This window comes from Mesoplodon bidens, assembly GCF_964165515.1.
Source record: "Mesoplodon bidens genome assembly, chromosome: 7".
NCBI lineage: Eukaryota > Metazoa > Chordata > Mammalia > Artiodactyla > Ziphiidae > Mesoplodon > Mesoplodon bidens.
In genome coordinates, this window is record NC_138164.1 from 25,231,828 (window position 1) to 25,257,923 (window position 26,096).

Sequence of the window (26,096 nt, forward strand, 5' to 3'; positions counted from 1 at the left end):
TAGCTGTGATTCTTCCTATTTATAAATGTATCAATGACTTTTTTTTAATGAAAGGAAGAAGGAAGGAAAGAAGGAACAAAGGAAGGAAGGAAACAGAAAGGTGACAGGAAAATAATACTTAGGCTTCAACTGTTTGAATCAAGTGTGAGGAAGGAATTTTGCACACTATCTCAAAATGCTCTGACAAAATTTATGTTAATCTGTGTATAATATCAGTGTCTGTTCTTCTTTCACTACTGTGAGGAGGCTTAATTTGAGTCCACAGCTGGGGTCAGTTTATCCATTTAACAATAAAATTCTTTCAATCATGTTAACACAATTTATGTGTATGTTCAATCAGCTGGTTGTAAATTAAGTGTATTCATATCAAGAGCTATGCTTAAAGAATCCTCACTCAGACTGTGATATGTTAAACTTTAATAATTAAGCCTCTGGTGCATCATGTTTTTCAGGTTATATCTAATAAGATATGCTTATAGAAGCCTCTGAAATGACATAATTTTTGTAGCTGAAGATCTATAGTTTAATAATAGAAATACCCAGGCTACAATATGGGGCTTTGTTCTCAGACTTGAGTTTCTAGGTACTGTTGGCTGAAAGACATCTGGTGCCCCCCAGAGCCTATTCAGAGCCATGTGTAACTCATTCTGAAGGAACATTTATGGAAGTTATACCAAATGCTTGCAGCCAGATAGTATTTTGAAGAAAGCAGGGAGAAGCTACAGGTGTAAGTAATGCCCTAGCACAACTGAGAATAGTTAGTTCACTTCAGCAGTGCTTTGTTACTTGGGCCTAGAGTTGTGTGGGTCTTGCAATCTGCCTGAAACAGGCATCAACAACTCTTTCTATGGCCATGTTAGGTTCAGTGCTACAGAGGGAATGGTGTTTGACAGAGCCAAACTTGACTTGGTGAGATGGTTTCCAGTGACAGTATAGAGTAGGAGAGGGTCTGGGCATTGGTTAAGTTGTGCTTAAAATGCATGACAAGACAGAAACCTACATGTAGAAGTTTTACTGTCTGCTCTGATGATCCACAAACTTGCCCTCAGCAAGTCAGGAACCCAAGGAGCCTTCAAAAAATATATTTAATAATGGTGATAACCTTGAGCTCCCTCTTCATACCTCACAACCTCAAATATACCATTTCAACTGGTATCAATATGATTCTGTAGGAAAAACACAGCCTGGCAGTTTTCCAAATTCTCTGCGATTTTGCCTTTTGTATCTATCAATTTAATTTTGCTTTATTGCTGTAACTCTTCGGAGGAATTCAAATTAAGACTTCCTGCACTTGTGAATGAGATTTTGCTTTATTTGTTGTCCTATTTTGTTCTGTTTTTCCTGGAGAGGCACACAATTTTGCACTTTCACAATAAAACACTATGTTCCTGTTACTATTGTCACTGGATAAGAACAGTGTGAGACCCCGAATGTTCATATTTGAAGCACTGAATCCACAAACCCACTCTCAAGTCTCAGGCATCAGTGTCTGTCTCAGAGTCACAATAGGTCATACACAGCTCACTGGATTCCACACATAATGAAGTATTAAAAGGGAAATCAAAACTATTTGAAATATAAAAGAAGAGATGAACATCAAGGCAGATTTTAGACAGTTGGACCAAACTGTTAACTAGAAGCTGTTTCTTCTTTCCCTTCTCCACCCAACACTACAAAGCCAAGAGCCTCAACTATATGTGTTCTTCAGGCATTGATTATTATTCTTTTTATTATGGCTGTTACCTATTTATTAAGGTTCACAAAGCACATATTGTGCAGTATATTTTGGGTGCATATGGGGTTTCTGACTTCATTATATAACTCATTTATTTGTAAACAATGACATTCTCTCCATCAAAATGATACTGATGCCAACATGAAGCTTTGGTACTGATGGCTAGTCATAAAGTAACTTCTTCAAATCAGTTGCTGGAAAGAATACTGAAACAGAGGGTCTATATGTGCCAAATTGGATCTTAAAGTATCCATTTTAGAGTGGGTTAGAGCCATTTCCCCAATTAAATAACGTTTGATTTCTAAAGGGACATCCATTTAAATTCCATTTAATCTGCCATGCTAAAATGCATGATGTATGTTAATAGTTTGTACATGAGAATACCGTATAGATATTAGTCAAATGAAATACCAACAGCCACCCATTATTACAATCACAATTCCTAATGGAGGATACATGTATTGTATTCTATAGGACATATAAAAATGCAATGCTTTTTCACAGCCTCTAAATTCTACGACTGCAGCTAGAATGAAATGCCATTTTATACTGTATTTTGCAAATACATGTAGGAATAGTGTAGCTATAATAAGTCAACTGTACTAGGTTGGCAATATGGTAATAGATCAGACCATTGCCTCAGACTATACCTTCAAAGATACATTTAGATTATATTCTATGAAAAATGTAGTTTACATCTTGTTTGTGATATTTAATAGATCTCTGGCATATTCATTGTGACATTTGTGACAATGTAAATAGCTACTCTTCCCCAAGTAAAATCATATAAACTAAGAAAGAGCTTGTTATTTTTCTGACAAATTGAATGTATATACAATTCTTTTTCCAAACCCTATCACCAAGTACTAGATAATGAAGTGGATTGTCAAGGATGCTTTTAAGATATGCTTCCCACAGGTATTTTTAAGTATGGAGAGAATAACCATATGTTTAGAATAGTTGCTTAGACAAATCTTTACAAAAAGTAGAGAATAAGATTGGATGATTCCTGGAAGTCCCTTTCAGCCTTATGGTTAAAAAACACATTGTTTACGATTAAAACACTTATGATTTCCTATATCACAATAAGCTTTAAGTTACTGTGCACAGTAAGCAAAAATGACTTCAGTGAGTTTTGTTCTCTCCCCATGCTCCTGTGCTATAAGAAGCCCATCAGCATAGCTGAGGTATTTCCTATTCTTAGCAGGAGGATTGAAGTGCTCCCAGAGCCTGTTCTTTCCACACTGACTGTAAGCCTGCCCTCTATTCCCTGTGAAAGAAGTGAGTTAATCTCTCAGCCCCCTAAAGAAATTCTTTTGTGAGTAATTACTCCCATGAGAGAACCTTGTCCTCAGGCTCCACAGCCTCCTATAAACACCCTGGTCTTCTTGCCCACATGTGGTTAAAAACAGAAACCTAGACCCAAGGAAGGGAGGGACAGGCAAGGATTCAGGTCTAGGTCCTGTTTCTACATGCAAAGTGTTGCATTAGTGTCCTCTTAAGCCCCAGAGAGAGAACAGAGTTCAACAATTATAAAAATGATCACGATTATAACAACTAATCTGCAATCTAAAAATATTTTCTAGCTGTATACTTAGAGAACTTAAAAACATTAATTAATCTTCACAGACTACACTGGACACTAGTTAATCTGTTCCTTAACTGAGTTATTTCATAACCAAATTCTAATGCAGTCAAAATCCCTAACCAGAAAAAGTATATTGTATTCAGTAGACATAAGCTACCAATGAGTATACCTATCGGAGTAAGAAAATGTCCACCACAAGGTTTCAAGGAAACAAATGTTTCCAACTCATTAACCTCAAGAGAAACTTAGATTCTATATCTGATCCAAAATAAGAAACTTTGGACACACTGTGCTCCTAATTTCAGGGTGAGTCTGTAATAATATTTTCATGCACTCTTAATTAATGGGAACAGGTTTTCATTTAGCAGAACAAGCAATGGAAGCCTATCTGTAACTTTGGTGATTACTAGGTCTGAAGGTTAGACATACTTCAGTGTTAATGAAGGTGATTCACTGAACTTAAAAGCCACATCAAATAAACTGCAGAAGAACATTAAAAAAAATCTCAAATCCATAAAGTACAGGTTTTTTTCCTTGTTTTTATTATGAAAGAATAAACAACCTTCTTGGCAAAATATCCTACACCTTTTTCTCACTAGTGCCAGTATCTAGTGATTTGCTCCCATGAGGAGCAGTTAGTCCTTAGGAAGCATCCGTTGAAGAAGGTGACAGGGGCAGCGGGGTGGACTTACATGTCATTTAGTAGGATGTTGTTTATTAGAACTTAGCACATTGTAAAAACTACCTATATTTAGAAGTGCTAAGTTGAAAGGGTGCAATGTAGCAAATCATTTTATTTTCACTGATATTTCTTAGAAGATAGCAAAAAGACCTTTCTTTAATCTTGGTTACAGATACATACATTTGCTATTAGGAAATGCCATTTCCTCTGGATTCTATGCTACATTAATCAAATCTAAAAGCTGTATTTACTAAGCAGATATACTATGCTTTCTCAGCATCTGAAATCCTAGGTTATGTGTATTTTCAATCTAAGCACTTATCTCTCTAAATAAGTGAAACTATATTCAATTAATATGTTGGAATTACATAATATACCAACTATACAGTAGCAGATTGTGAAAATCTAATAATGCTAATGCTGTGTGAAATTATCTAGAAGAGATATGTATAAAAATAAGTAATATCCCTAAAATATTTTGCCAAGTTACAGTTTTTCCTGCTGGGAAGTTTACCACACTACCATGATATATGTATGAAATGTCTGTTCAGAAAAACAAAATTAGAAAATATTCCTTTCATACTCACTCACTAAATGTAGGAATATATAATCAAAACTGGCTCTCAAAAGTGATACAAATATATAGAGAAAGATACCTGTATGTGTGACAAACAAGAAAACATGGAACCTATTTATTGTTTAGTTTTGAAAGTGGCCTCACACTTGTAATTAATTAAAATACATATATATATTATACATAATATATATATGACCAAAAACACTCATAAGAATGGATACATCTTATTTCCCCTTTGCCCTTCAGTTTTTTATTGACAGTCATCACCCTCCTTTTTCTAGGATTATTGCCTGACATAACAGAAATTCCACTGCTTGTTCTCCACAGAGCAGTGAAAGATAAACAATGTTTCCATTCTCCTGTCATGACCCATGTTCTGGGCTTGTGCTTTTTGGAGGAGTCTTTGATCTGTAGCAGGTCTCAGAGGCTTGTCTCCCGGAGGAACATTGTGCCAATGTTGTAGGAAACCTTTTTTATTCTCGATGAAGAAAGAGAAGGCTTTGGCTGCTTAGGACCAGTTCTTACCTCCAGGAAATAGCAGACCCCAGAGATTTCCTTTGGAAAGTTGTCTGGAAGCTCTTCACGGGACCGAGGAATGAATGTGAAACTTTCTTCTCGTTTTAATAATCTAAGAAGAAAATATATAATGTGAATCATATGGGCAGGGGAGATGAGAAAAAATGGACACAAATTTTAAAGACTCAGGAAACCTATCAATGACTGAGCTCATATTAAATGCCTTCATTCTTTGTAGAGATGTGGCCTTCATTACCTTCTAAATACTAGGAAATATTATTTCTCAGGAGAAAATACCTTCACGCTATAATAATAATTTTAAAAAAGCAAAGTTGTTCTTGGTGCTACTGGAAAATATTTGTTCAAAGTTGATTTTTTCCTAAACAAAAGGCTAAAGAAACTGCATAATACAAGTTTTTATTCAAACATGCAGTATTTACTCTTTGTTTTAAAAATCTGCCTAACTCTGGAGCACTCCTTTAATGTTTTGTAGACTCTCAATAAGATTTAAATCCTATGTGTCATACACATAAATCAAGTTTTTAGCTTTGTAGAATAACAGTCATAATTCCATGTTTCTGTGATATCTGGTTACTGATTTCTAGCAACACATATTTTCTAAATTCACATTTAGAAAATATTTGTTTGTCACTTATTTGTCAAACAGCTTGACTCGTCCCATACAGTCATAGTTAAAGACAATTTTCTAGTACACTAATACTGGAGATTTATGCTTGTCCAGTTCCATGAAATGTTCAGTTTGATAGCCATATCTAAAAAAGTGGTCCAACAATTCAATTTAATTCAACATCTTTTATGGGCTCCTTCTTATTGACCTAGAAAAATCTCCTAGATTCTGTTGTGAATATAATAAGTAGAACACACCAAGCTAAGAAGCTTAAAATTTTGTCAAAAGAGATAGACACAGAGAATAAAAGAAACAGAAAATAAAAACTGAATAAGCAAACAAAAGCCACAGTAATATAAAAGTAATATAAAACAATAGGCTAGATGCCATAAGAAAGGTGAATCCAAAAAGTGTCGAAGCCCAGAGAGGGAAAAAGTTTACAGTGGGATAACCACTAAATCTCCATGGATGAAATGGTACTTAAAGATGGGCAGAATTTCAACAAGTGAATGTGGAGAACAACATAATCAAAGGTTTAGATACAAGAAAATTATGATCAGGATCAACATGTTTCCAACTATTGGATACCATTATAGAATGAGGTAAGAGTGAGAGTTAAGGCTGAAGCAGTAGGTTAAGACAAACTTTTGAAGTCCAAAACTAAAAGTTTAGACTTTATTTGGAAGGAACAGTGGAGCCAAACCTATCACTTTTTCCCTAAAAACAACTCATATTCCTAAGACAGGTAAATGTTAATAGCAGGTCCAAGTTATTCAGGGTAAGAGGTGGGTTGGGGGTGAAAGGAACCATTATGACAGAGAAAAGGCAAAGTCAAAAAGCCAGTGAGTGCAAGGAGAATAAACAATGTTTGAAAAATGTAAGATCATTGCACAAGCAATGATAATCATCTTTACACTAAAGAGAGAAAAAGAATCATTCCTTGTCAAAAGTTCTTAATGGATAAAAATATTATCTGAAAATAACAGTTGGTAGTACTAAGAATTCTTATAATGTGAGCAATCTATATTTACCCTTATGAATAACTGTTGTAGTATTTTGCCTTATAAAAGATTTTTTAAAGATTTTATTCTTACTTGTTCAGTTTATTTATTGAATTTAATTTTTATTTTATGTTGGGGTATAGTTGATTTACAATGTTGTGTTAGTTTCAGGTGTACAGCAAAGTAGTTCAGTTGTACATATACATATATCCATTCTTTTTCAGATTCTTTTCCCCATACTGGTTATTATAGAATATTGAGTAATTCCTTGTGCTATATAGTAGGTCCTCGCTGATTATCTATTTTATGTATAGTAGTGTATATATGTTAATCTCAAACTCCTAATTTATCCCCGTGCACCATCTTTCTCCTTTGGTAACCAGAAGTTTGTTTTAGAAGTCTGTGAGTCTGTTTTGTAGATAAGTTCACTTGTATCATCTTTTTAGAGTCCACATATAAGTGATATCATATGATGTTTCTTTCTCTGACTGACTTCACTTAGTATGATAATCTCTAGGTCCATCCATGTTGCTGCAAATGGCATTATTTCATTCTTTTTTTATGGCTATTCTATTTTATATATGTACCACATCTTCTTTATCCATTCCTCTGTTGATGGACATTAGGTTGCTTCCATGTCTTGACTATTGTAAATAGTGCTTCAATGAACATTGGGGTGCATGTATCTTTTTGAACTAAGGTTTTCTCCAGATATATGCCCAGGAGTGGGATTGCTGGATTATATGGTAGTTCTATTTTTAGTGGTTTAAGGAACCTCCATACTGTTCTCCACAGTGGTTGTACCAATTTACATTGCCACCAACAGTGACTGAGGGTTCCGTTTTCTCCACATTCTTGCAAGCACTTGTTATTTGTTGACATTTGGATAATAGCCAATATGACAGGTGTGAGGTGATATCTCATTGTGATTTTTCCTTTTTAAAAACTTCCAATTGACCATTCCTTTAAAAATATTACACAGTGATTATATTAACTAGGGATATAGGTAAATGAGTCTCATTCTAACATTTCAAAATTCTTTCAATTAACTTATCTCATTTATTCGCATAATGTAACTCCATGCAAAGTCTAAACATGCTCTTCTCTGACAAATTTATGGAGGGTAAAAGTGAGTCCAGAGTAAGACAGAGTGCTTTGCTAATGGGAGCAGTAAGACAGTGTTGGCACTGAAAGTAGAGTCCAGACCTGTTAACTCCTAGTCAAGCTTAGCACTACAATAAATAATAAAGCTACACTAAGATAGTTTTTTTTTCTTCCAGTGTTATTGAGATATAATTGACATACAGCACTGTATAAGTTTAAGGTGAACAGTATAGTGGTTGGACTTACACCATGAAATAATTACCACAATAAGTTTAGTGAACATCTCATATAAATACAAAATTAAAGAAACAGAAAATTCTGTTTTCCTTGTGATGAGAACTCTTAGGGTTTACTCTCTTAACAACTTTCATATATAACATACAGCAGTTCTAATTACATTTTTCATGTTGTACATTACATCCCCAGTACTTATTTACCTTATAACAGTTAGTTTGTACCTTTTGACTACATCCATCTAATTCCTGCTTCCCCCACCCCCATCTGGTAACCACAAATCTGATCTCTTTTACTGTGTTTGTTCACTTTTGAGGTATCGTTGACCTACAACACTATGTTAGTTCTTGTCATACCCAGTAGTGATTTGATATTGCTATACATTTCAAAATAATCACCATGATAAGCCTAGTTACCATATGTCATCATACAAAGATATTACATAATTATTGACAATATTGCCCACCCACACTGTACATTTCATAACCATAACTCATTTATTCTGTAACTAGAAGTTTGTGCATCTTAATCTCCTTCAACTATTTCTCCTTCCCCCAACAAACTCCTTTCTGGCAACCACCTGTTTGTTCACAGTATACTTAATGCTGGCTTTGTTTTGTTATATTCAGTCATTTGTTTTGCTTTTTAGCATCCACATAAAAGTGAAATCATACAGTATTTGTCTTTCTCTCTCTGACATTTTGTATAGCATGATACCTTCTAGGTCCATCCATGTTGTCCCAAATGGCAGATTTCATTCTTCTTTATGGCTGAGTAATATTCCATTGTATGCATATGCCATATCTTCTTTTTCCATTCATTTATTGATGGGCACTGAGGTTGCTTCCATATTTTGGCTATTGTAATAAAACTGCAGTGAACATAGAGGTTCATGAATCTTTTCTTATTAGTGTTTTTGTTTTATTCAGATAAACATCCAGGAGTGGAATTTCTGGGTCATTTGATAGTTCTATTTTTAATTTTTTGAGGAATTTTCATACTGTTTTCCATAAGGGCTGCACCAATTTACATTCCCTCCAACAGTGATTTAGGGTTCCATTTTCTCCACATTCTTGGAATCACTTGTTATTTGTTGATATTTAGATAATAGCCATTCTGACAGGTGTGAGGTGATATCTCATTGTGATTTTTATTTGCATTTCCCTGATGATTAGCATCTTTCCCTTTGCCTGGTGGCCATATGTATGTTTTCTTTAAAAATGTCTACTGGGGCTTCCCTGGTGGCGCAGTGGTTGGGAGTCCGCCTGCCGATGCGGGGGACACGGGTTCGTGCCCCGGTCTGGGAGGATCCCACGTGCCGCGGAGCGGCTGGTCCCGTGAGCCATGGCCGCTGGGCCTGCGTGTCCGGAGCCTGTGCTCCGCAGGGGGAGAGACCATAACAGTGAGAGGCCTGCGTACCACCAAAAAAAAAAAAAAAACAAATAAAAATGTCTACCTAGGTCCTCTCCCAGATTTTAAATTGTGTTTTTGTTTTGTTGATGTTGAGTTGTAAGTGTTCTTTGTATATTTTGGATATTAACTCCTTTTTGGATAAGTGGTTTGCAAATATCTTCTCCCATTCAGTAGAGAGCTTTTTTATTTTATTGATAGTTTCCTTTGCTGTGCAAAACTTTTTAGTTTGATGTAGTCCCATTTGTTTATTTTTGCTTTTGTTTCCCTTGCCTAAGGAGACATGTCCAAAACCATATTGCTAGAACCAATGAGAAAAAGCATATTAGTTAAGTCTTCTTCTAAAAGTTTTACAATTTCAGGTCTTATATTTAAGTCTTTAATCCATTTTGATTTTACTTTTCATATGGTGTGAAAAATTAGTCCAATTTGATTCTTCTGTCCAGTTTACCGAACACCATTTATCTTTTTCACATTGCATTTTCATTCTTCTTTTATTTATTTATTTTTTGCAGGACACGGGCCTCTCACTGTTGTGGCCTCTCCCATTGAGGAGCACAGGCTCCGGACGCGCAGGCTCAGCGGCCATGGCTCACGGGCCTAGCCGCTCAGTGGCATGTGGGATCTTCCCGGACCGGGGCACGAACCCGTGTCCCCTGCATTGGCAGGCGGACTCTCAACCACTGCGCCACCAGGGAAGCCCCATTCTTCTTTTTTGTATATTAATTGACCATATGACTGTGGGCTTAATTCTGGGCTCTTTATTCTGTTCCATTGACCTTTGTGTCTGTTTTCTGCCAGTACCATACTGTTTTGAATTACTGTAGCTTTGTAGTATGGTTTAAAATCAGGGAGCATGATACCTCCAGCTTTGTTCTTTTTTCTCAAAGTTATTTTGGCTATTCTGGGTCTTTTGTATCTCCATACAAATTTTAGAATTATTTGTTCTAGTTCTGTGAAAAATGCCATTGGTATTTTGATAGAAATTACATTGAATCTGCAGACTGACTGAGTACCATTGTCATTTAACAATATCAGTTCTTCCAACCCATAAGCATTATATATCTTTCCATCTGTGTCATATTCAATTTCTATTCTCAGTGTCTTATAGTTTTCTGAGTATGGGTCTTTTTCCTCTTTAGTTAGATTTATTCTTAAGTATTTTATTCTTTTTGATACAACTGTAAATGGGATTGTTTTATTAATTTCTCTTTCTGACAAGTTTGTTTTTAGTGTATAGAAATGAAACTGATTTCTGTATATTGGGGCTTCCCTGGTGACACAGTGGTTGAGGGTCTGCCTGTCAATGCAGGGGACATGGGTTCGTGCCCTGGTCTGGGAAGATCCCACATGCCACGGAGCAGCTAGGCCCATGAGCCATGGCCACTGAGCCTGTGTGTCTGGAGCCTGTGCTCCACAACAGGAGAGGCCACAACAGTGAGAGGCCCGTGTACCGCAAAAAAAAAAAAAAAAAGAAAAGAAAGAAAAAAAAGAAATGCAACTGATTTCTGTATATTAATTTTGTGTCTTGTAACATTAACAAATTCATTGATAAGTTCTAGTAGTTTTATTTTGTGGCATCTTTAGGATTTCCTATGTATAGTATCATGTCATTTTCAAAGAGTGACAATTTTTCTTCTTTTTTTCCAGCTTGGATTCTTTAAAAAAAATTGTTTTGTGTGTGTCTGATTTCTGTGGCTAGGATTTCCAATACTGTACTGCATAAAAAGTGGTGAGAGTGGGCATACTTGTCTTGTTCAGGAAGAAATGCTTTCAGTTTTTCATTATTGAATATGATGTTGGCTTGGATTTGTCATATAGACCTTTATTATGTTGAGGTATGTCCCCTCTATACCTACTTTATTCAGAACTTTTATCATAAATCTATGTTGAATTTTGTCAAAAGCTTTTTCTGCATCTACTGAAAAGATAATATAATTTTTATTCTTCAGTTTGTTAATGTGGTTTATCACATAGTTTGATTTGCAAATATTGAACCATTCCTGATTCCCTGAGATATATCCCACTTGATCATGGTATATGATCCTTTTAAGGTATTGTTGACTTCAGTTTGCTAATATTTTGTTGAGGATTTTTACATCTATGTTCATCATTGATACTGGCCTATAATTTTCTCTTTGTTGTGATGTCTTTGTTTGGTTTTGGTAACAGGGTGATGCTGGCCTCATAGAATAAGTTCAGAAGTGTTCCTTGCTCTTCAACTTTTTGGTAATAGTTTGAGAAGATTAGGTGTTAATGCTTCTTTAAATATTTTGTAGAATTCAACTCTGAGTCCATCTGGTTCTGCTCTTTTATTTGTTGGGAATTTTAAAATTACTGATTCAACTTCATTACTGGTAATTGTTCTGTTCATATTTTCTATTTCTTCTTGGTTCAGTCTTGGAAAATTATACATTTCTAGGAATTTGTCCGTTTTTTCTAGGTTGTCCATTTAATTGATGTATAATTGTTTGCAGTAATATCTTACGATCCTTTGTAATTCTGTGGTGTTGGTTGTAACTTACTCTTTTACATTTCAGATTTCATTGATTTGGGCTATCTTTTTAGTTTGGCTAAATGTTTATCAATGTTGTTTATCTTATCAAAAGTTCATATCTCATTTTCACTGATCTATTGGTTTTTAAAAAAATTCTCTATTTCCTTTATTTCTGCTCTGATCCATATGATTTCCTTCCTTCTACTAATTTTAGGTTTTATTTGTACTTCTTTTTCTAGTTCCTTCAGGTGTGAGATTAGATTATTTATTTGAGATATTTCTTGTTCCCTGTGGTAGGCTTGTATTGCTATAAAATTCTCTTTAAGACCTGCTTTTTGCCCCATCCCATAGATTTTGAACTGTTATGTTTCCATTTTCATTTGTCTCAAGGTATTTTTTGATTTTCTTATTGATATCTTGATTGACCCATCAGTTGTTTAGTAGCATATTGCTTACCTGCCTCTTGTTTGTGATCTTTGCAGTTTTTATTCTTATAGTTCACTTCCCTTCTCATACCAAATCAAAAAACATGCTTGATCTGATTTCATTTTCCTTAAATTTACTGAGACTTGTTTCGTGGCCTAGCCTGTGATCTACCCTGGAGAATGTTCCATGTACACTTGAAAAGAATATGTATTATGCTGCTTTTGGATGAAATGTTCAATATACATCCATTAAACTTATCAAGCATAATGTGTCATTTAAGGCCAGTGCTTCCTTATTGATTTTCTGTCTGGATAATCTGCCCATTGATGTAAGTGAGGTGTTGAAGTCCCCTACTATTATTGTGTTCCTATCAATTTCTCCCTTTACGTGTGTTAATATTTGCTTTATGTATATTTAAATGCTCTTACGTTGGGTATATATATTTACAATCATTAGATCTTCTTCTTGATCATTAAGTAATATATTAATTTGTTTCTTGTTAAAATCTCTCTTTTAAAGTCATTTTGTCTGATATAAGTATTGCTACCCTGGCTTTTTTTTCATTTCAATTTGCATGGAATATCTTTTCCCACTCCCTCACTTTTGGTCTGTGTGTATCTTCAGATGTAAAGTGAGTATCCTAAAGTCAACATATATGTATCCATTCAGCCACTGTATGTCTTTTTTTTGGAGCACATAGTCCATTTACATTTGTAGTAATTATTGATAGGTTTGTACTTATTACCATTTCATTAATTGGTTTGGGGTAGTTTTTGTAGTTCTTTTTTGTTCCATTTTTCTTCTTTGCTTCCTTCCCTTGTGATTTGATGATTATCTTTAATGTTTGGATTCCTTTCTCTTTTTTGTGTTTATGTATCTATATAGATTTTTGGTTTGTGATTGCCATGAGGTTTATATATAGCAAAATATATATACATGATTATATTACATTATTGATCTCTAAATTCAAACACATCTTAACAACCCTGAATTTTTCTCCCCCACATTCACTGTTTCAAACATATTTTACATCAATTTGTTTTGTGTATCCTTTAACTATTTATTATTATGCATACAGTTTGGTTTTACTACTTTTGTCTTTTAACCTTCTTGTTTTATACATAGTTGATTTAATACCTTTGTGGTATATTTGCCTTTTCCAATGAGATTTTTCTCTTTGTAATTTTCGTGTTTCTAGTTTTGACCTCTTCTTTTCTGTTTAGTGAAGGCCCTTTAACATTTCTTGTAAAACTGGTTTTTGGTGTTGAACTTTTTTAGCTTTTTATTGTCTGTAAAACTTTTGATTTCTCCATAAAATCTGAAAAGAGCTTGCCAAGTAGAGTATTCTTGGTTGCAGGCTTTTTCCTTTCATCACTTTAAATATATCATGCCACTCCCTTCTGTCCTGCAGAGTCAGCTGATAGTCTTATGGGAATTCCCTTGCACATAACATGTTGCTTTTCCCTTGCTGCTTTAATGTTCTTTATCTTTAACTTTTGCCATTTTAATTACAGTGTGTCTTGGTCTGGTCCTCTTTGTGTTGATCTTGTTTGTGACTTTCTGTGTTTTTTTGACCTGGATGTCTGTTGACTTTCCTAGGTTAGGGAAGTTTTCAGTTATTAGTTCTTCATATGTATTCTCTGCCTGTTTCTCTCTCTCTCCTTCTACTTGGACCCCTATAATGTTAATAATATGCTTGATGTTGTCACTGAGGTCTCTTAAGCTCGCTTCTTTTAAAAAAAATTCTTTTTCTGTTCATCATGAGTGATTTCCACTACTCTGTCTTTGAATCCACTGACTCATTTCTCTGTATCATCTAATCTACTCTTGATTTCTTCTTGTGTATTTTTATCTCAGTTATTGTATTCTTTAGGTCTGTTTCATTCTTCTTCACATTTCCTAACTCTTTGTTGAAAACTTCTAACTTCTTACTTTTTTCGTTCATTTTTCTCCCCTGTTCTTTGAACATCTTTATGATCATTACCTTGAACTCTTTTTCAGGTAGATTCCTTATCTTGAACTTCATTTAGTTCTTCTGGGTTTTTATATTTCTCTTTCCTCTGGAACATATTCTTCTTTTGCCTCATTTTGCCTAATTCTCTGTTTATATTTTTATGTATTTGGTAGAATGGTTATGTTTCTCAATCTTGGAGAATTGTTCTTATGTAGGAGATGACATATGGGGCCCAGCAGCACACTCCCCTTTGGTTACCAGAGCTATATGCTCTAGGGGTGCTCTCTAGGTGGGCTACATGGGCCCTTCTGTTGTGGTGGACTGACTACTGTGGGTGTACTGGTAGTCATGGCTGGCCCTAGGTCCAGTTGGTTGCCAGACTCTGACTAGGGTAAAGGCTGTAGGCCACTGGTAGATAGGGCTGGGTCCTGGAATGACTGGCTGCACCAACTGGGAACTTCCATTCCTAGTGCTGGTATGCTGGTGGCAGGGCTGGGTTATGAACCAGCTGGTTACAGAGCCTAGGTATTCCTGGGGCTAGTGCGGGCCCACTGGTGGGTGAGACCATGTCCTGTGATGACTGGCTGGAGGGTTAAAGACCCCATAGCTAGTGTCAACCTGCTGCTGGGAGAGACCAGATCCTAGGGTAGTTGGCTGAGGGCACCAAAGTGTCCAGAAACTAATGTTGACCCACTGGTGGGCAGGATAGAATTCAGCAGATCTTGAGTCTGGTGCTGGTGCCAACCTGCTTGTGAGTGGGTCAGGTTGAAACAGGTGGTTGTAAGGCTGCAGTGGTCCTGGGCTTGTATCTGCCTGTTGTTAAGTGGGCCAGAGCCAAGAGTTACCTGGAGCTGGTGTCATCCTACTGTTGTGTGGAACCGTGTCCCAGGGCAGCTGGAGCTCAGAGGTTCCTACATCAGCCGACTTGCTGCTGAGTGAGATTTTATCCCCACACAGGTAGCTACTTGGCCTTTGGCTTCCCAGAACTGGTGCTGACTAGCTGAGTCCCAGTGGTTAAAAGCTAGAGGGAAGATTCCAAAATGGTACTCGTCAGAACCACCAGTGTCCTTGTAGTAGATAGAGTCCCAGGTGTCTCCTACTTCTCTTGGAAGCTCTCCAAGAACAGCAAATGGGTCCTTTCAAATTACTGTTTCTACCCTGGGTCCCAGAGCATGTGGCTTTGCATGAACCCTTTAAATGTGGTGTCTCTATTTCTACAGCCCTCTGTCTCTCCCAAAAGTAAACCCCATTGCTCTTCAAAGTCAAACATTCTGGGGGTTTGTCTTCCAAGTGTAGGACCCCTGGACTGAGAAGCCCATATGGGGTTTGGGAGCCCAATGTTGAGTTTGGATCCCTTGCTCCTTGGGGAGAAACTCTGCAATTGTAAATATCCTCCCTTTTCTGGGTCACCTACCTAGGGGTATGGGTCTTGACTACAGTGCATCTCTGTCCCTTCTATCCATATCATTGTGGTTCATTTTTCATAGCTTTAATTGTAGAAAATATTCTCCACTAGGCTTCAGGTTGTTCTCATCAATAGTTGCTCTGTAAATAGTTGTAATTTTGGTGTGCTCATAGAAGCAGGTGAGCTCAGGGTCTTCTTACTCTATCATCTTGGCCACTTCTCTTTAAGATAGCTTTATATCACAAAATAACTAAACTGAGGTGTAGGTAAGCCTTAATGACAATCAGAATAGAAGTCATTTTAGTACTGTTTGCTTTCTTTTTGTTTTTATAGATGTTGATTATCTTTACTTATAATATACAATCAGTTACTTAAGAAGAAAAAAAATGTAAAATTCCCTAAACAATAGTTTAATTTAGCATTGAATTCCAGAATAATTTTTCTTAGCTCAGAACAGTCATCAATGTGCAACATGTGGGTATCAATGATGCCAGTCAATCAATAGACACTTGTTGAGTGCTTGTGACATGCTGAAATAGTCCTCTGAATAGAAGAGAGTAAGTGGACATGCACAGAATATGTTAATACAAAATTTAAAGGGCAAGAAATACTGATGATACAAATTAAGAATAAAAGCCAGCATATGGTACAACATATGATAAAATCCAAAAGAGGAAATTCTGTAGAGTAAAGGGAGAAATGATGACTGTGGGATCTTAGTACAAAATTCTAGAACCAGAGTAATGAAGTTCACTTCCACCAATTATAAAATAGAGCCATAAGCTCAATCTTTCCAACAAGTTTACTTAAAGGCCCATTATCAACAAATAGGATTCGACATAAACTACATTTCTCTATTCCTACATGTTAAGCTCCCTAATTTTGCTATCTTTACAGTTTGTTTGCCTTACTAAGGTCTTTATATTTTGCTATAATTGAGATTTTTATGACAATGAATAATAAAATTGGGATAACTTCTATGAAAGCCCTTGTAAATGACTGAAAGAGGGTGCAGCAGTGGCTTTGGATGCCACAACTTAAATAATTCACTGGACTTTGTCTGGGAGGAAACTTTTAATAATGAATTAATTTCTTGACATTTTAAATTCATCTCATATATACTGTGCTAAAGTCACAAATGCATCAACTTTTATGGAGTTTTATTCTTTTATAAGTATATGTTTTGGTATTAATAAACTAAATACAGTTTTAAATTTTAATTATAAAAATGAGAGCATATAAGGATAAATTGATCAAGCTCCTTTGATATCCAGTATTTAGCAAGTTTTTATATATAAATACTGAAGTGCAATATTCAGATGATTTCCAATAGGAAAATCTGAATGAGTTACTGGCGGGTCTGTGCAGGAGGTCGGGGGAAACTTTTCACACAGCACACCTGGTCATGATGAGTCATGGTGATAAATAAATGATCAAATGTGTATACAGGGATTAAAAATTTATACACTAATCACCTCAGAACTTCTGACCCTTCTTATATGCTTTATTAAGTCCAGGTCCCTTGGCTGGCTCTAAAGCTTTGCCTAGCAGTTCATTTCTTCAGCAACTCAGGACTGATATGGAAGCTTAAATTCTACATAAATCTAAATTAATCTCCAGCTCTAATCCCTAAGTGGTTGATATACAACTTGGGAATTTCAACATGTTTAACAAGTGTGCAGAAGCCACACAAATCCTAGTTTACCTGCCTGTCACCCTTCCTCTTCTCAACAGAGTTTTTTCTACAAATTGATTTTCAAGATGAAAATTAACTGCTTCTCCAGATCATTGGATGGTCCTCAAGCATGCCACGGACCTCCATGGAGGTCCCTGAAGCTGCTCCCTCACTGCTATGTAATGAAGCTGTTCTCTGATTCCTTCGGCTCTTGTTTAAATGCCCATTCTCCCTTGTTTTCACTAAGCATTGTGCTCTCCTGTATTCTGTCTCAGAAAAGGACCTGAAACTAAATCACACTGAGGTACAAATGACCTAAATGTAATTTCCATTTTAACACAAGATCCAGAGTTATAAAAAAGTAATCAAGTTGTAACAGTGACATTTCAGGCATCGTATTCTAGGATTTATTGTCTTCTTCAGATCATACTTCATTGTCATATATACAGGTTGTTATATATACATATATATGACATATGTATAATTGTCATATATACAGGGTGATGGTCATATATTATTCTAAACTAATAGCTTATTATTCTAAACTAATGGCTTAGGTTAGAATTTGATCTTTCATTACTCTATTCCTTTTTCTCCAAATCTATACTTTGATTTGATTGTTAATAAGGTAGGCCTTTAGGGCTCTTTGCTATGTGCATTTCTCATACTACTCCAAGACTGTAGAATTAGGAAAGATAACCAGTAATACAATTCTCAAGCCAGGTTTTACCTTCATGTAGTCTTCTGGTCAATGAGTTCAGCAGTTAGTTGGTCAACAGTTAGTTCCTAAATGCCTTCCAAGAGCTAGATGCTGAACAAATGCATTGTCAGTTTTGATTGTAATAGTTATGGGGCAGGAGAGGACTGAGATGGAAAGAAGGAACTTTTATTTTTGCTGAAAATGTCTTTTTCATAAAGTGTTTTTTGTTTGTTTGTTTTAGCTGAGTTGATGTCATGGGTAACTCCCTAGACAAATCAAACCTTGCTGAAATTAATAGATGTATTTCCAGTCTCTAATAGTGACCAAATAGATGTGCAGTCCTCTAGCATCTGCATGTTTGAAATCATCATGCAGATTGGAAATTTTTTTGTTTGTTTCAGCAACTAAAAAGACCTGTGTAATATGCAAAGTTGTAAGAGAGCAACAACTTAGAATGTTATCTACCAAAGTAACCACAAACTTGTTTATTCATTTCCATGCTACTGCTCACTGAAGAATTCATTAAGACCAAGGCAAGAGACAATAATATATGAGGCATTTTGCAGAGCTGAGGCCTGGAAAGCATATGAGAATAGTGACTTTTTGAAGACTGAATATCTGAAATGTCTTTATTTCATTCTCTTCTCAACTTGATTAGTTTGATGCATCATTAAATTCTTGATTGGAAATTATCTTCTCCTCAATATTTTGCTGCTAAAAAGTCAGGTATCATTCCATTTCCTATTCCAGTGGGTATAAATTTTCTGTCAGTTTCTCACTCTTTCTCTCTCTCTTTTATCATCATCATCATCTTTCTGTCTCTGGTTTTATAAAAATTAATGATAATTGTGCCTCAATGCATCTTTTTATTCATTAAAATGACCATTAGTGGAACCTTTTGATATACAAAGTTATATCTTTCAGTTCTGAGAATTTTTTGTTATTTTGTTGATAATTTTTTACATTTATTCTGTATTTTTATTTCTGGATTTCTGCTTATTTATATATTGGACTTGGTAAATTGATCCTCCAGTTTGTTTTCTTTTCTCTGTGATTTACTTGCTCATTTTTCTATTCTACTTTCTGCATGATTTCCTCTAATATTATTTTGTAATCCTCACAAGGATTTTAAAACAATTTTAAAACTTCAGATATCATATTTTTAATGTCCAAGAGCTCATATTTGTTATATGATTGTTTCATTATTTAAGTGTTTTGTTCTTACTTACAATCTTAAATCTATGACAATATTAATCATCCTTTTTGATTTTCTTCTGTTCTCTATATTGCCTCCATTTCCTCCAAATGCTTATTGACTACTTGTTGTTGGGATTTTTTTTTTTTTTGGTTGTTGTTGTTTGCTTGCTTATTTTGGTCTTTCTCTTTCATATTAAAGGCATTCAAAAATGACTAATATCATTGGAAGTCCCTTTTACTTAACTGTGATACAGTACAATCTGATTGGAAGCTTTATGTGTGGCAAGATTTTATAAAGTTGTGGGTTTCTTTTGGGCATTTCGTTAGGGCTCCCAAATATCTATACATTTAGCATTTTTCCCTTGGGCTAATTTGTGCAAGTAACAATGTTCCAATCATGCCTGTGACATTAAACCTGGCTTCCAGCATTCTGGAAGTTAAATGGAGGAAATGAACTCGGAATCTCACTGTTCAGTATATAGACTGCTACTTAGTCCGCCTGTTTCACCTGCTCAAATTTAGAGCCATTTTCATTCAGTATCTCAAGGAAAATAAACTATTGTATACTTCTAGAGTTATTTGTCCCTCCCAAATTTATTCTTACTAAATAATAGAATTTTAGTTGAGCACTAAATAATAGAATTTTAGTTGAGCACATGGCTACCCAGCTAGAAACTACATTTTTCAAATTCCTCACAACTAAGTTTCTGAGTGATTTTTAGGTTCCTACAATTAGAGTCACTCGTTCAAGATTTGAATGTCAGAAGTGAAATTGATTCCATTTTCTTTTGGCAACTGACTATTAACCCTGGCTATCAGATTAGAATTTTGCAGAAGAAGGCTCCAGTTTCTAGTTTCCTGAGTATCAGGAAAATCGTCCAGTAGTGGTGACTTTTTCACCCAACCTCCTAATCGCTGGAATGAACACTTAGGCAGCCACTTTTCAGCTTCCTGAGATTCAAAGCTTAGTATGGCTGTGGCCATGGCTCCAGACCTAGACTATTATAACTCCAATTGTGACATCAGAGGCTTAACTAGCCAGTTTTATATTTGCTGGCATCATTCAAGATACCCAGTTTAGAATCTGCTCTTTTTCCCCCTTTCATGGTTCTGTAAACATATCATTCACTGTATTAAATCTTTTCCATCTTAAAATACCTGGGGTTGTTTCTACTTCTTGTACTTTTTCTGAAATTTCTCTCAGTTATGTGTTGGACTTTGAAAATTAATCCTCTAATTAGTTTCTCTCTTTTTCTGAATAGGCTGATATTTAGAGTTAGAGTGTATAAGCTTGCTTCTTATCTGTACCTTCTTCTGTAAGAATTGAGACATCATTGTTCCCCTCTGTACTAAGCAAAATACCACTAAAGTATACACTTTTCATCTTGCTCTCTTCCATTGTTATCTCCTTTTCCCTTCTTTATATGTATATGTTGGGAGAGGATTATACTTGTTTTATATTTTTACTATCACTTTCCTACTATTTCAGAAAAGATTAATGAAAACTCAGGTGTTCAATCTGCAACGTTAAATTAGAATTTTCTACTGTTGTTAATTACCTGAATATCTTTTTGCTAGGGAATGCATTTGGACTCTGTTATGATGGCATTAGACATTATGTCTTTGAGTGATGGAGAAGGATAACAGTTCTGAGAAAAGAAAATGAAAAAAAGATAAAAATTCTTTGTGGTTTTCTAAGTATTTTGTAGTTCCTACTTTTTCCTATTCACTTTTTTCTTTCCATCTGAGTGGAATAAAAGTTCTGCTCCGTATTTCTGCTTTATGCTTCACTGTTCCAAAATCTGATACAGTTTGAAGATGGGCTCAATAAAACTATAGTTATTGAGTCAGACAGCCTAAAATCCCTTGAAATTCAATGATTCATTCTTTGGAAATACCACTCCTGTCCAAATAAGGAAAGTAAGAATCTGGCTTACTATGAAATAAAAAGAAGGAGCTCACGAAATCTGTATGCATTTTAAGGTTACAAAGATTTTAAGTTGCAGATTTTGTAACAATTTTATAGACTCGTTTGTGGGCTTTAAAATTCAAGTTAATGGACAAGTTTTCAAAAGGGGACAGTTTCCCTATATGTCCCTGAAAAGTATAAGGCAGAGAGCCATAGAGGCTCTCTGTGACACCCTGGCTCATTTCTTTTTGCAACCATCTTGTGTTAAGTATTGATAGCAACGTGTGCTTACTATAAATTCCACAGTCTGTGTGCCTGGTACTTGCTAGGGAGTGCACATTCTGGTATGTGTTTCTTATTTGGATGGCAAAACAAATGCTTCCTAAATTCTTAATTTTAGGATACTGAATAGCTAAAAATAATTCTGCTCCATTGGTTTCTGTGGACATTGTCAATTTTCAGCTTTAACAGCCTAAAATCTCCATTTAACAGACTAAAAATCAAAGAGAGTTAAAATTAAAACACTAAGAAGAATTACATGTCTACAGACAATATTTCAAAAAAGAGGTGGCAAATGAGAGGTTAGAAAAGACAACTGTAATCTGTTCTTAAAAATTAAATAATTTCTTCACATTTTTTACTTCTTTGATCAAAATTATTTAAAAAAAATAAGTCCAATATCACACTAGTCTTTCTGTATAAAAGACAAAGCGTGGAGTGGAAGGAAAAAAATATGCATATTTTTAAAGTGAAGAATCCGTCATTGACTTCATTATTAAAATATTAGATGCAGAAACAATTTTAAAGAATTCTGTGTTCTCTATTTGATGTATTCCTGAACCAATCATAAGCAGAATTAGCCTAGATCATTGTAAGGAGAACATAGAAAGTTGTAATGACTTCAGTCCCAAAGAAGTCAAATCAGCCTGAAGAAAATATTTAGGAGCTAGAAAACAAAAAGTTAACTTTTTTCTCTTCTTCAAGAGTTTAATCCTCCTCCTCCTCATTCTTCCTTTTTTTTTTCTTTTAAAGTGTTCACATTTTATTAACATTACATTCCCCATATTATCACCACAGAATATAAATTCAGGTCAGATGAGAGAACTTCACAGATGGAATAAAGCTTTCTGTAGCATACCAAAGTTTGTATAAAATGTCTGACTAAATCAGCTTGCTCAAAAATCATTAATCACTTCCATGATAGATAATTTATTTAGTTTAACATTTATGATTCTTAGAAAATAAACATACTATACACACTTTAAACAGTGTTTTCCATTTACCTTTTCATAAGCACTTAAAATACATATTTCTGCTTGAAGGTGACATTTAAAAATTATTCTAAAATAGCAGCAGCAAAATAAAATTCTGCAATAACAAAAAAGCAAAACTAGGATCCATAATTAAGTTATTATCATATTTACAAGTATGATCCTGAAATAAATACTACTTCTAAGCATCTCTGTTATCAGTTTTCATGTTTGGTTTAAACACACACAATTTGTCAGTGTGGGGAGGCTTATAATATTATAATATTATATTCTATGCATTGTTCTGAAAGGGTTCTTCAAGAGCAAACCAGTCCTAAAAACTGAATGCCATAAAGCAAATAGGATTCCTACGTAACGTCAAAAGCATGTGATATTTGGTAGCAGCTAGGAGTATTTCACGATTGGCTTGTTCTCTTCTTTAGAACTAATTTCATGAGGAGAGCTTAAGAAGGTGGACATTTTACCATTATCATGTGCATGCAAAAGTGACATGTTTCTTTTGTGCTAATTTGATTCCCCTGAATGACATAGTTAGTGAGCTAGTCACCAATAATTTCGTGACCAGGCAAATTAAACCTGCAAAAAAAGAAGCCAGTTTCAAATTACCATGTTATTGTCTCACCCACTCAAACAATTTATTTTCAACATAAACATATAACCTCAATATGAGATGTCTGACTAAAGCAAGCACTATCAACAAGACCAAGACTGCATCTCTTCTAAGGTTTAGCTTTTGGCCAGAATTCCTGATACATAGAATAGTCCATACCAAGAGTCATTGTTCCTCCAACAAAGCCTTGGGTTGTCAGGCACATGTGAACCAGGTGAATGGACATTTTAGTATTTTCTCTTCTCTTCAATTTATATAATTCATACACAACGATTACTGCAAAACCTGCCATTCCAATGGGGACAAATGGTGCCCCTCTGGCAATTCATATAAATTTAGATCCATGATCTTCATTATATGAAGAAAGAGAAACATCTGTGTTGGTAGACAGTGATTGAAGAATCTTTTGAAAACCACAGGACTTCTTTAAGTCATTTAAATTCTCTGGTTCTGTTCTCCAGAAGAGATCACATCTTGGATCACAAATCAAGCCTTGGAAAATTTAAGAAAATTGAAATCTTATCAATCATCTTTTCCAACAACAATGCTATGAGATTAGAAATCAATTACAGGAAAAAAAACTGTAAAAATCACAATCACATGGAGGCTGAACAGTGTGCTGCTAAATAACCAAGAGATCACTGAAGACATCAAAGAAGAAATTAAAAAATACATAGAAACAAAATACAATGAAAACACGATGAACCAAAACCTATGGAATGAAGGGAGAGGACTGGGGCTGTCTGTGTGAACACAACCTGAAGGGACTAGTGTGCCACAGCCAGCAGGGAGGGAGTCCAGGAAAAAGTCTGTAGGTGCCCAAGAGGAAAGAGATGTTTTCTTGCCTCTTTGTTTCCTGGTGAACGAGGAGAGGGGATTAAGAGCGTCACTTAAAGGGGTTCCAGAGACAGGTGCGAGCCACGGCTATCATCACGGACCCCAGAGACGGGCATGAGACACTAAGGCTGCAGCTGCAGCTACCAAGAAGCCTGTGTGCAAGCACAGGTCACTATCCACACCTCCTCTGCTGGGCGTCTGTGCAGCCTGCCACTGCAATATCCCGTGATCCAGGTACAATTTCCCCAGGAGAACACACCGTGTGCCTCACGCTGGTTCAACGTCACACCGGCCTCCACCACCACAGGATGGTCCTGCATTCTGTACCCCTCCCTACCCCAGGCCTGAGTGAGCCAGAGCCTCTGAATCAGCTTCTCCTTTAACCCTATCTTGTCTGAGCAAAGAACAGATGCCCTCAGGTGACCTAAACGCAGAGGTGGGGCCAAATCAAAGCTCAACCCCAGGAGCTGTGCGAACAAAGAAAAGAAAGGGAAATTCCTCCCAGCAGGCTGAGGATCAGCAGATTAAATCTCCACAATCAACTTGATGTACCCTGCATCTGTGGAATACCTGAATAGACAATGAATAATACCAAACTGAGGAGGTGGACTTTGGGAGCAATGATATATATATATATAAATATTTTTTTTCTCGTTTTCTCTTTTTGTGAGTGTGTATGTCTATGCTTCTGTGTGTGATTTTGTCTGTATAGATTTGCTTTTACCATTTGCCCTAGGGTTCTATCTGTCCTTTTTTTTAAATTTTATTTTTACTATAGTTTTTAGCACTTGTTATCATTGGTGGAGTTGATTTTTGGTTTGGTTGCTCTCTTCTGTCTATCTTTCTTTTCTTTTTAATTTTTTTAATAATTATTTTATTTTTATTTTAATTTAATTTTATTTTACTTTCTTTTCTTTTATCTTCTTTATTTCTTTATTTTTTTCTACTTTTATTCTGAGACATGTGGATTACAGGCTCTTGGTGCTCCAGCCAGACATCAGGGCTGTTCCTCTGAAGTGGGAGAGCCAAGTTCAGGACACTGGTCCACAAGAGACCACAAAGTTCCACGTAATATCAAACAGTGAAAAACCTCCCAGAGATTTCTATCTCAACGCCAAGACCCAGCTCCACTCAATGACCAGCAAGCTACAGTGCTGGACACCCTATGCCAAACAACTAGCAAGACAGAAGCACAATCCCATCCATTAGCAGAGAGGCTACATAAAATCATAATAGGGCCACAGAAACTGCAAAACACACCACCAGACGTGGACCTGCCCACCAGAAAGACAAGATCCAGACTCATCTACCAGAACACAGGCACTAGGCCCCTCCACCAGGAAGCCTACACAAACCACTGAAACAACCATAGCCACTGGGGACAGGCACCAAAAACAATGGGAACTAAGAACATGCAGCCCACAAAAAGGAGACCTCAAACACAGTAAGTTAGGCAAAATGAGAAGACAGAGAAACACACAGCAGATGAAGGAGCAAGGAAAAAACCCACCAGACCTAACAAATGAAGATGAAATAGGCAGACTACCTGAAAAAGAATTCAGAATAATGACAGTAAAGATGATCTAAAATCTTGGAAATAGAATGAAGAAAATACAAGAAATGTTTAACAAGAACCTAGAAGAAATAAAAAGCAAACAAACAGTGAATGAACAACACAATAAAAGAAATTAAAAATTCTCTAGAAGGGATCAATAGCAGAATAACTGAGGCAGAAGAACCAATAAGTGACCTGGAATATAAAATGGTGGAAATAATTATTGCAGAGCAGAATAAAGAAAAAAGAATGAAAATAATTAAGGACAATCTCAGAGACCTCTGGGACAACATTAAACACACCAACATTCGAATTACAGGGGTCCCAGAAGAAAAAGAGAAAAAGAAAGGGACTGAGAAAATATTTGAAGAGATTAGAGTGGAAAACTGCCCTACTATGGGAAAGGAAAATGTTAATCAAGCCCAGGCAGCACAGAAAGCCCCATACAAAATAAATCCAAGGAGACACACACAAAGACACATATAAATAAAACTATCAAAAATTAAATAAAAAGAAAAAATATTAAAAGCAGCAAGGGAAAACAACAAATACCATAAAAGGGAATCCCCATAAGGTTAACAGCTG

At 35.6% G+C, this 26,096-nt stretch overlaps 1 protein-coding gene and 1 pseudogene across 2 annotated transcripts in view; both read right to left on the minus strand.

The window, feature by feature from the left end:
* Nucleotides 1-4,435: 4,435 nt before the first annotated feature.
* GUCY1A2 (guanylate cyclase 1 soluble subunit alpha 2) overlaps nt 4,436-26,096 on the minus strand; it is a gene marked incomplete at its 5' end in the record, with an annotated part of 427,337 nt that continues 405,676 nt past the window's right edge. The window contains one exon of the mRNA XM_081239600.1: nt 4,436-5,210. Within this exon, the coding sequence (XP_081095726.1) occupies nt 5,003-5,210 (208 nt within the window). The 3' untranslated portion in view covers nt 4,436-5,002. The remainder of the gene's footprint in view (nt 5,211-26,096) is intronic.
* On the minus strand, nt 23,229-24,276 carry LOC308620055 (HIG1 domain family member 1A, mitochondrial-like; annotated as a pseudogene). Its single transcript has 2 exons — nt 24,216-24,276; nt 23,229-23,522 (listed from the first exon to the last, which is right to left on the minus strand). The product of its transcript is annotated as an HIG1 domain family member 1A, mitochondrial-like (transcript).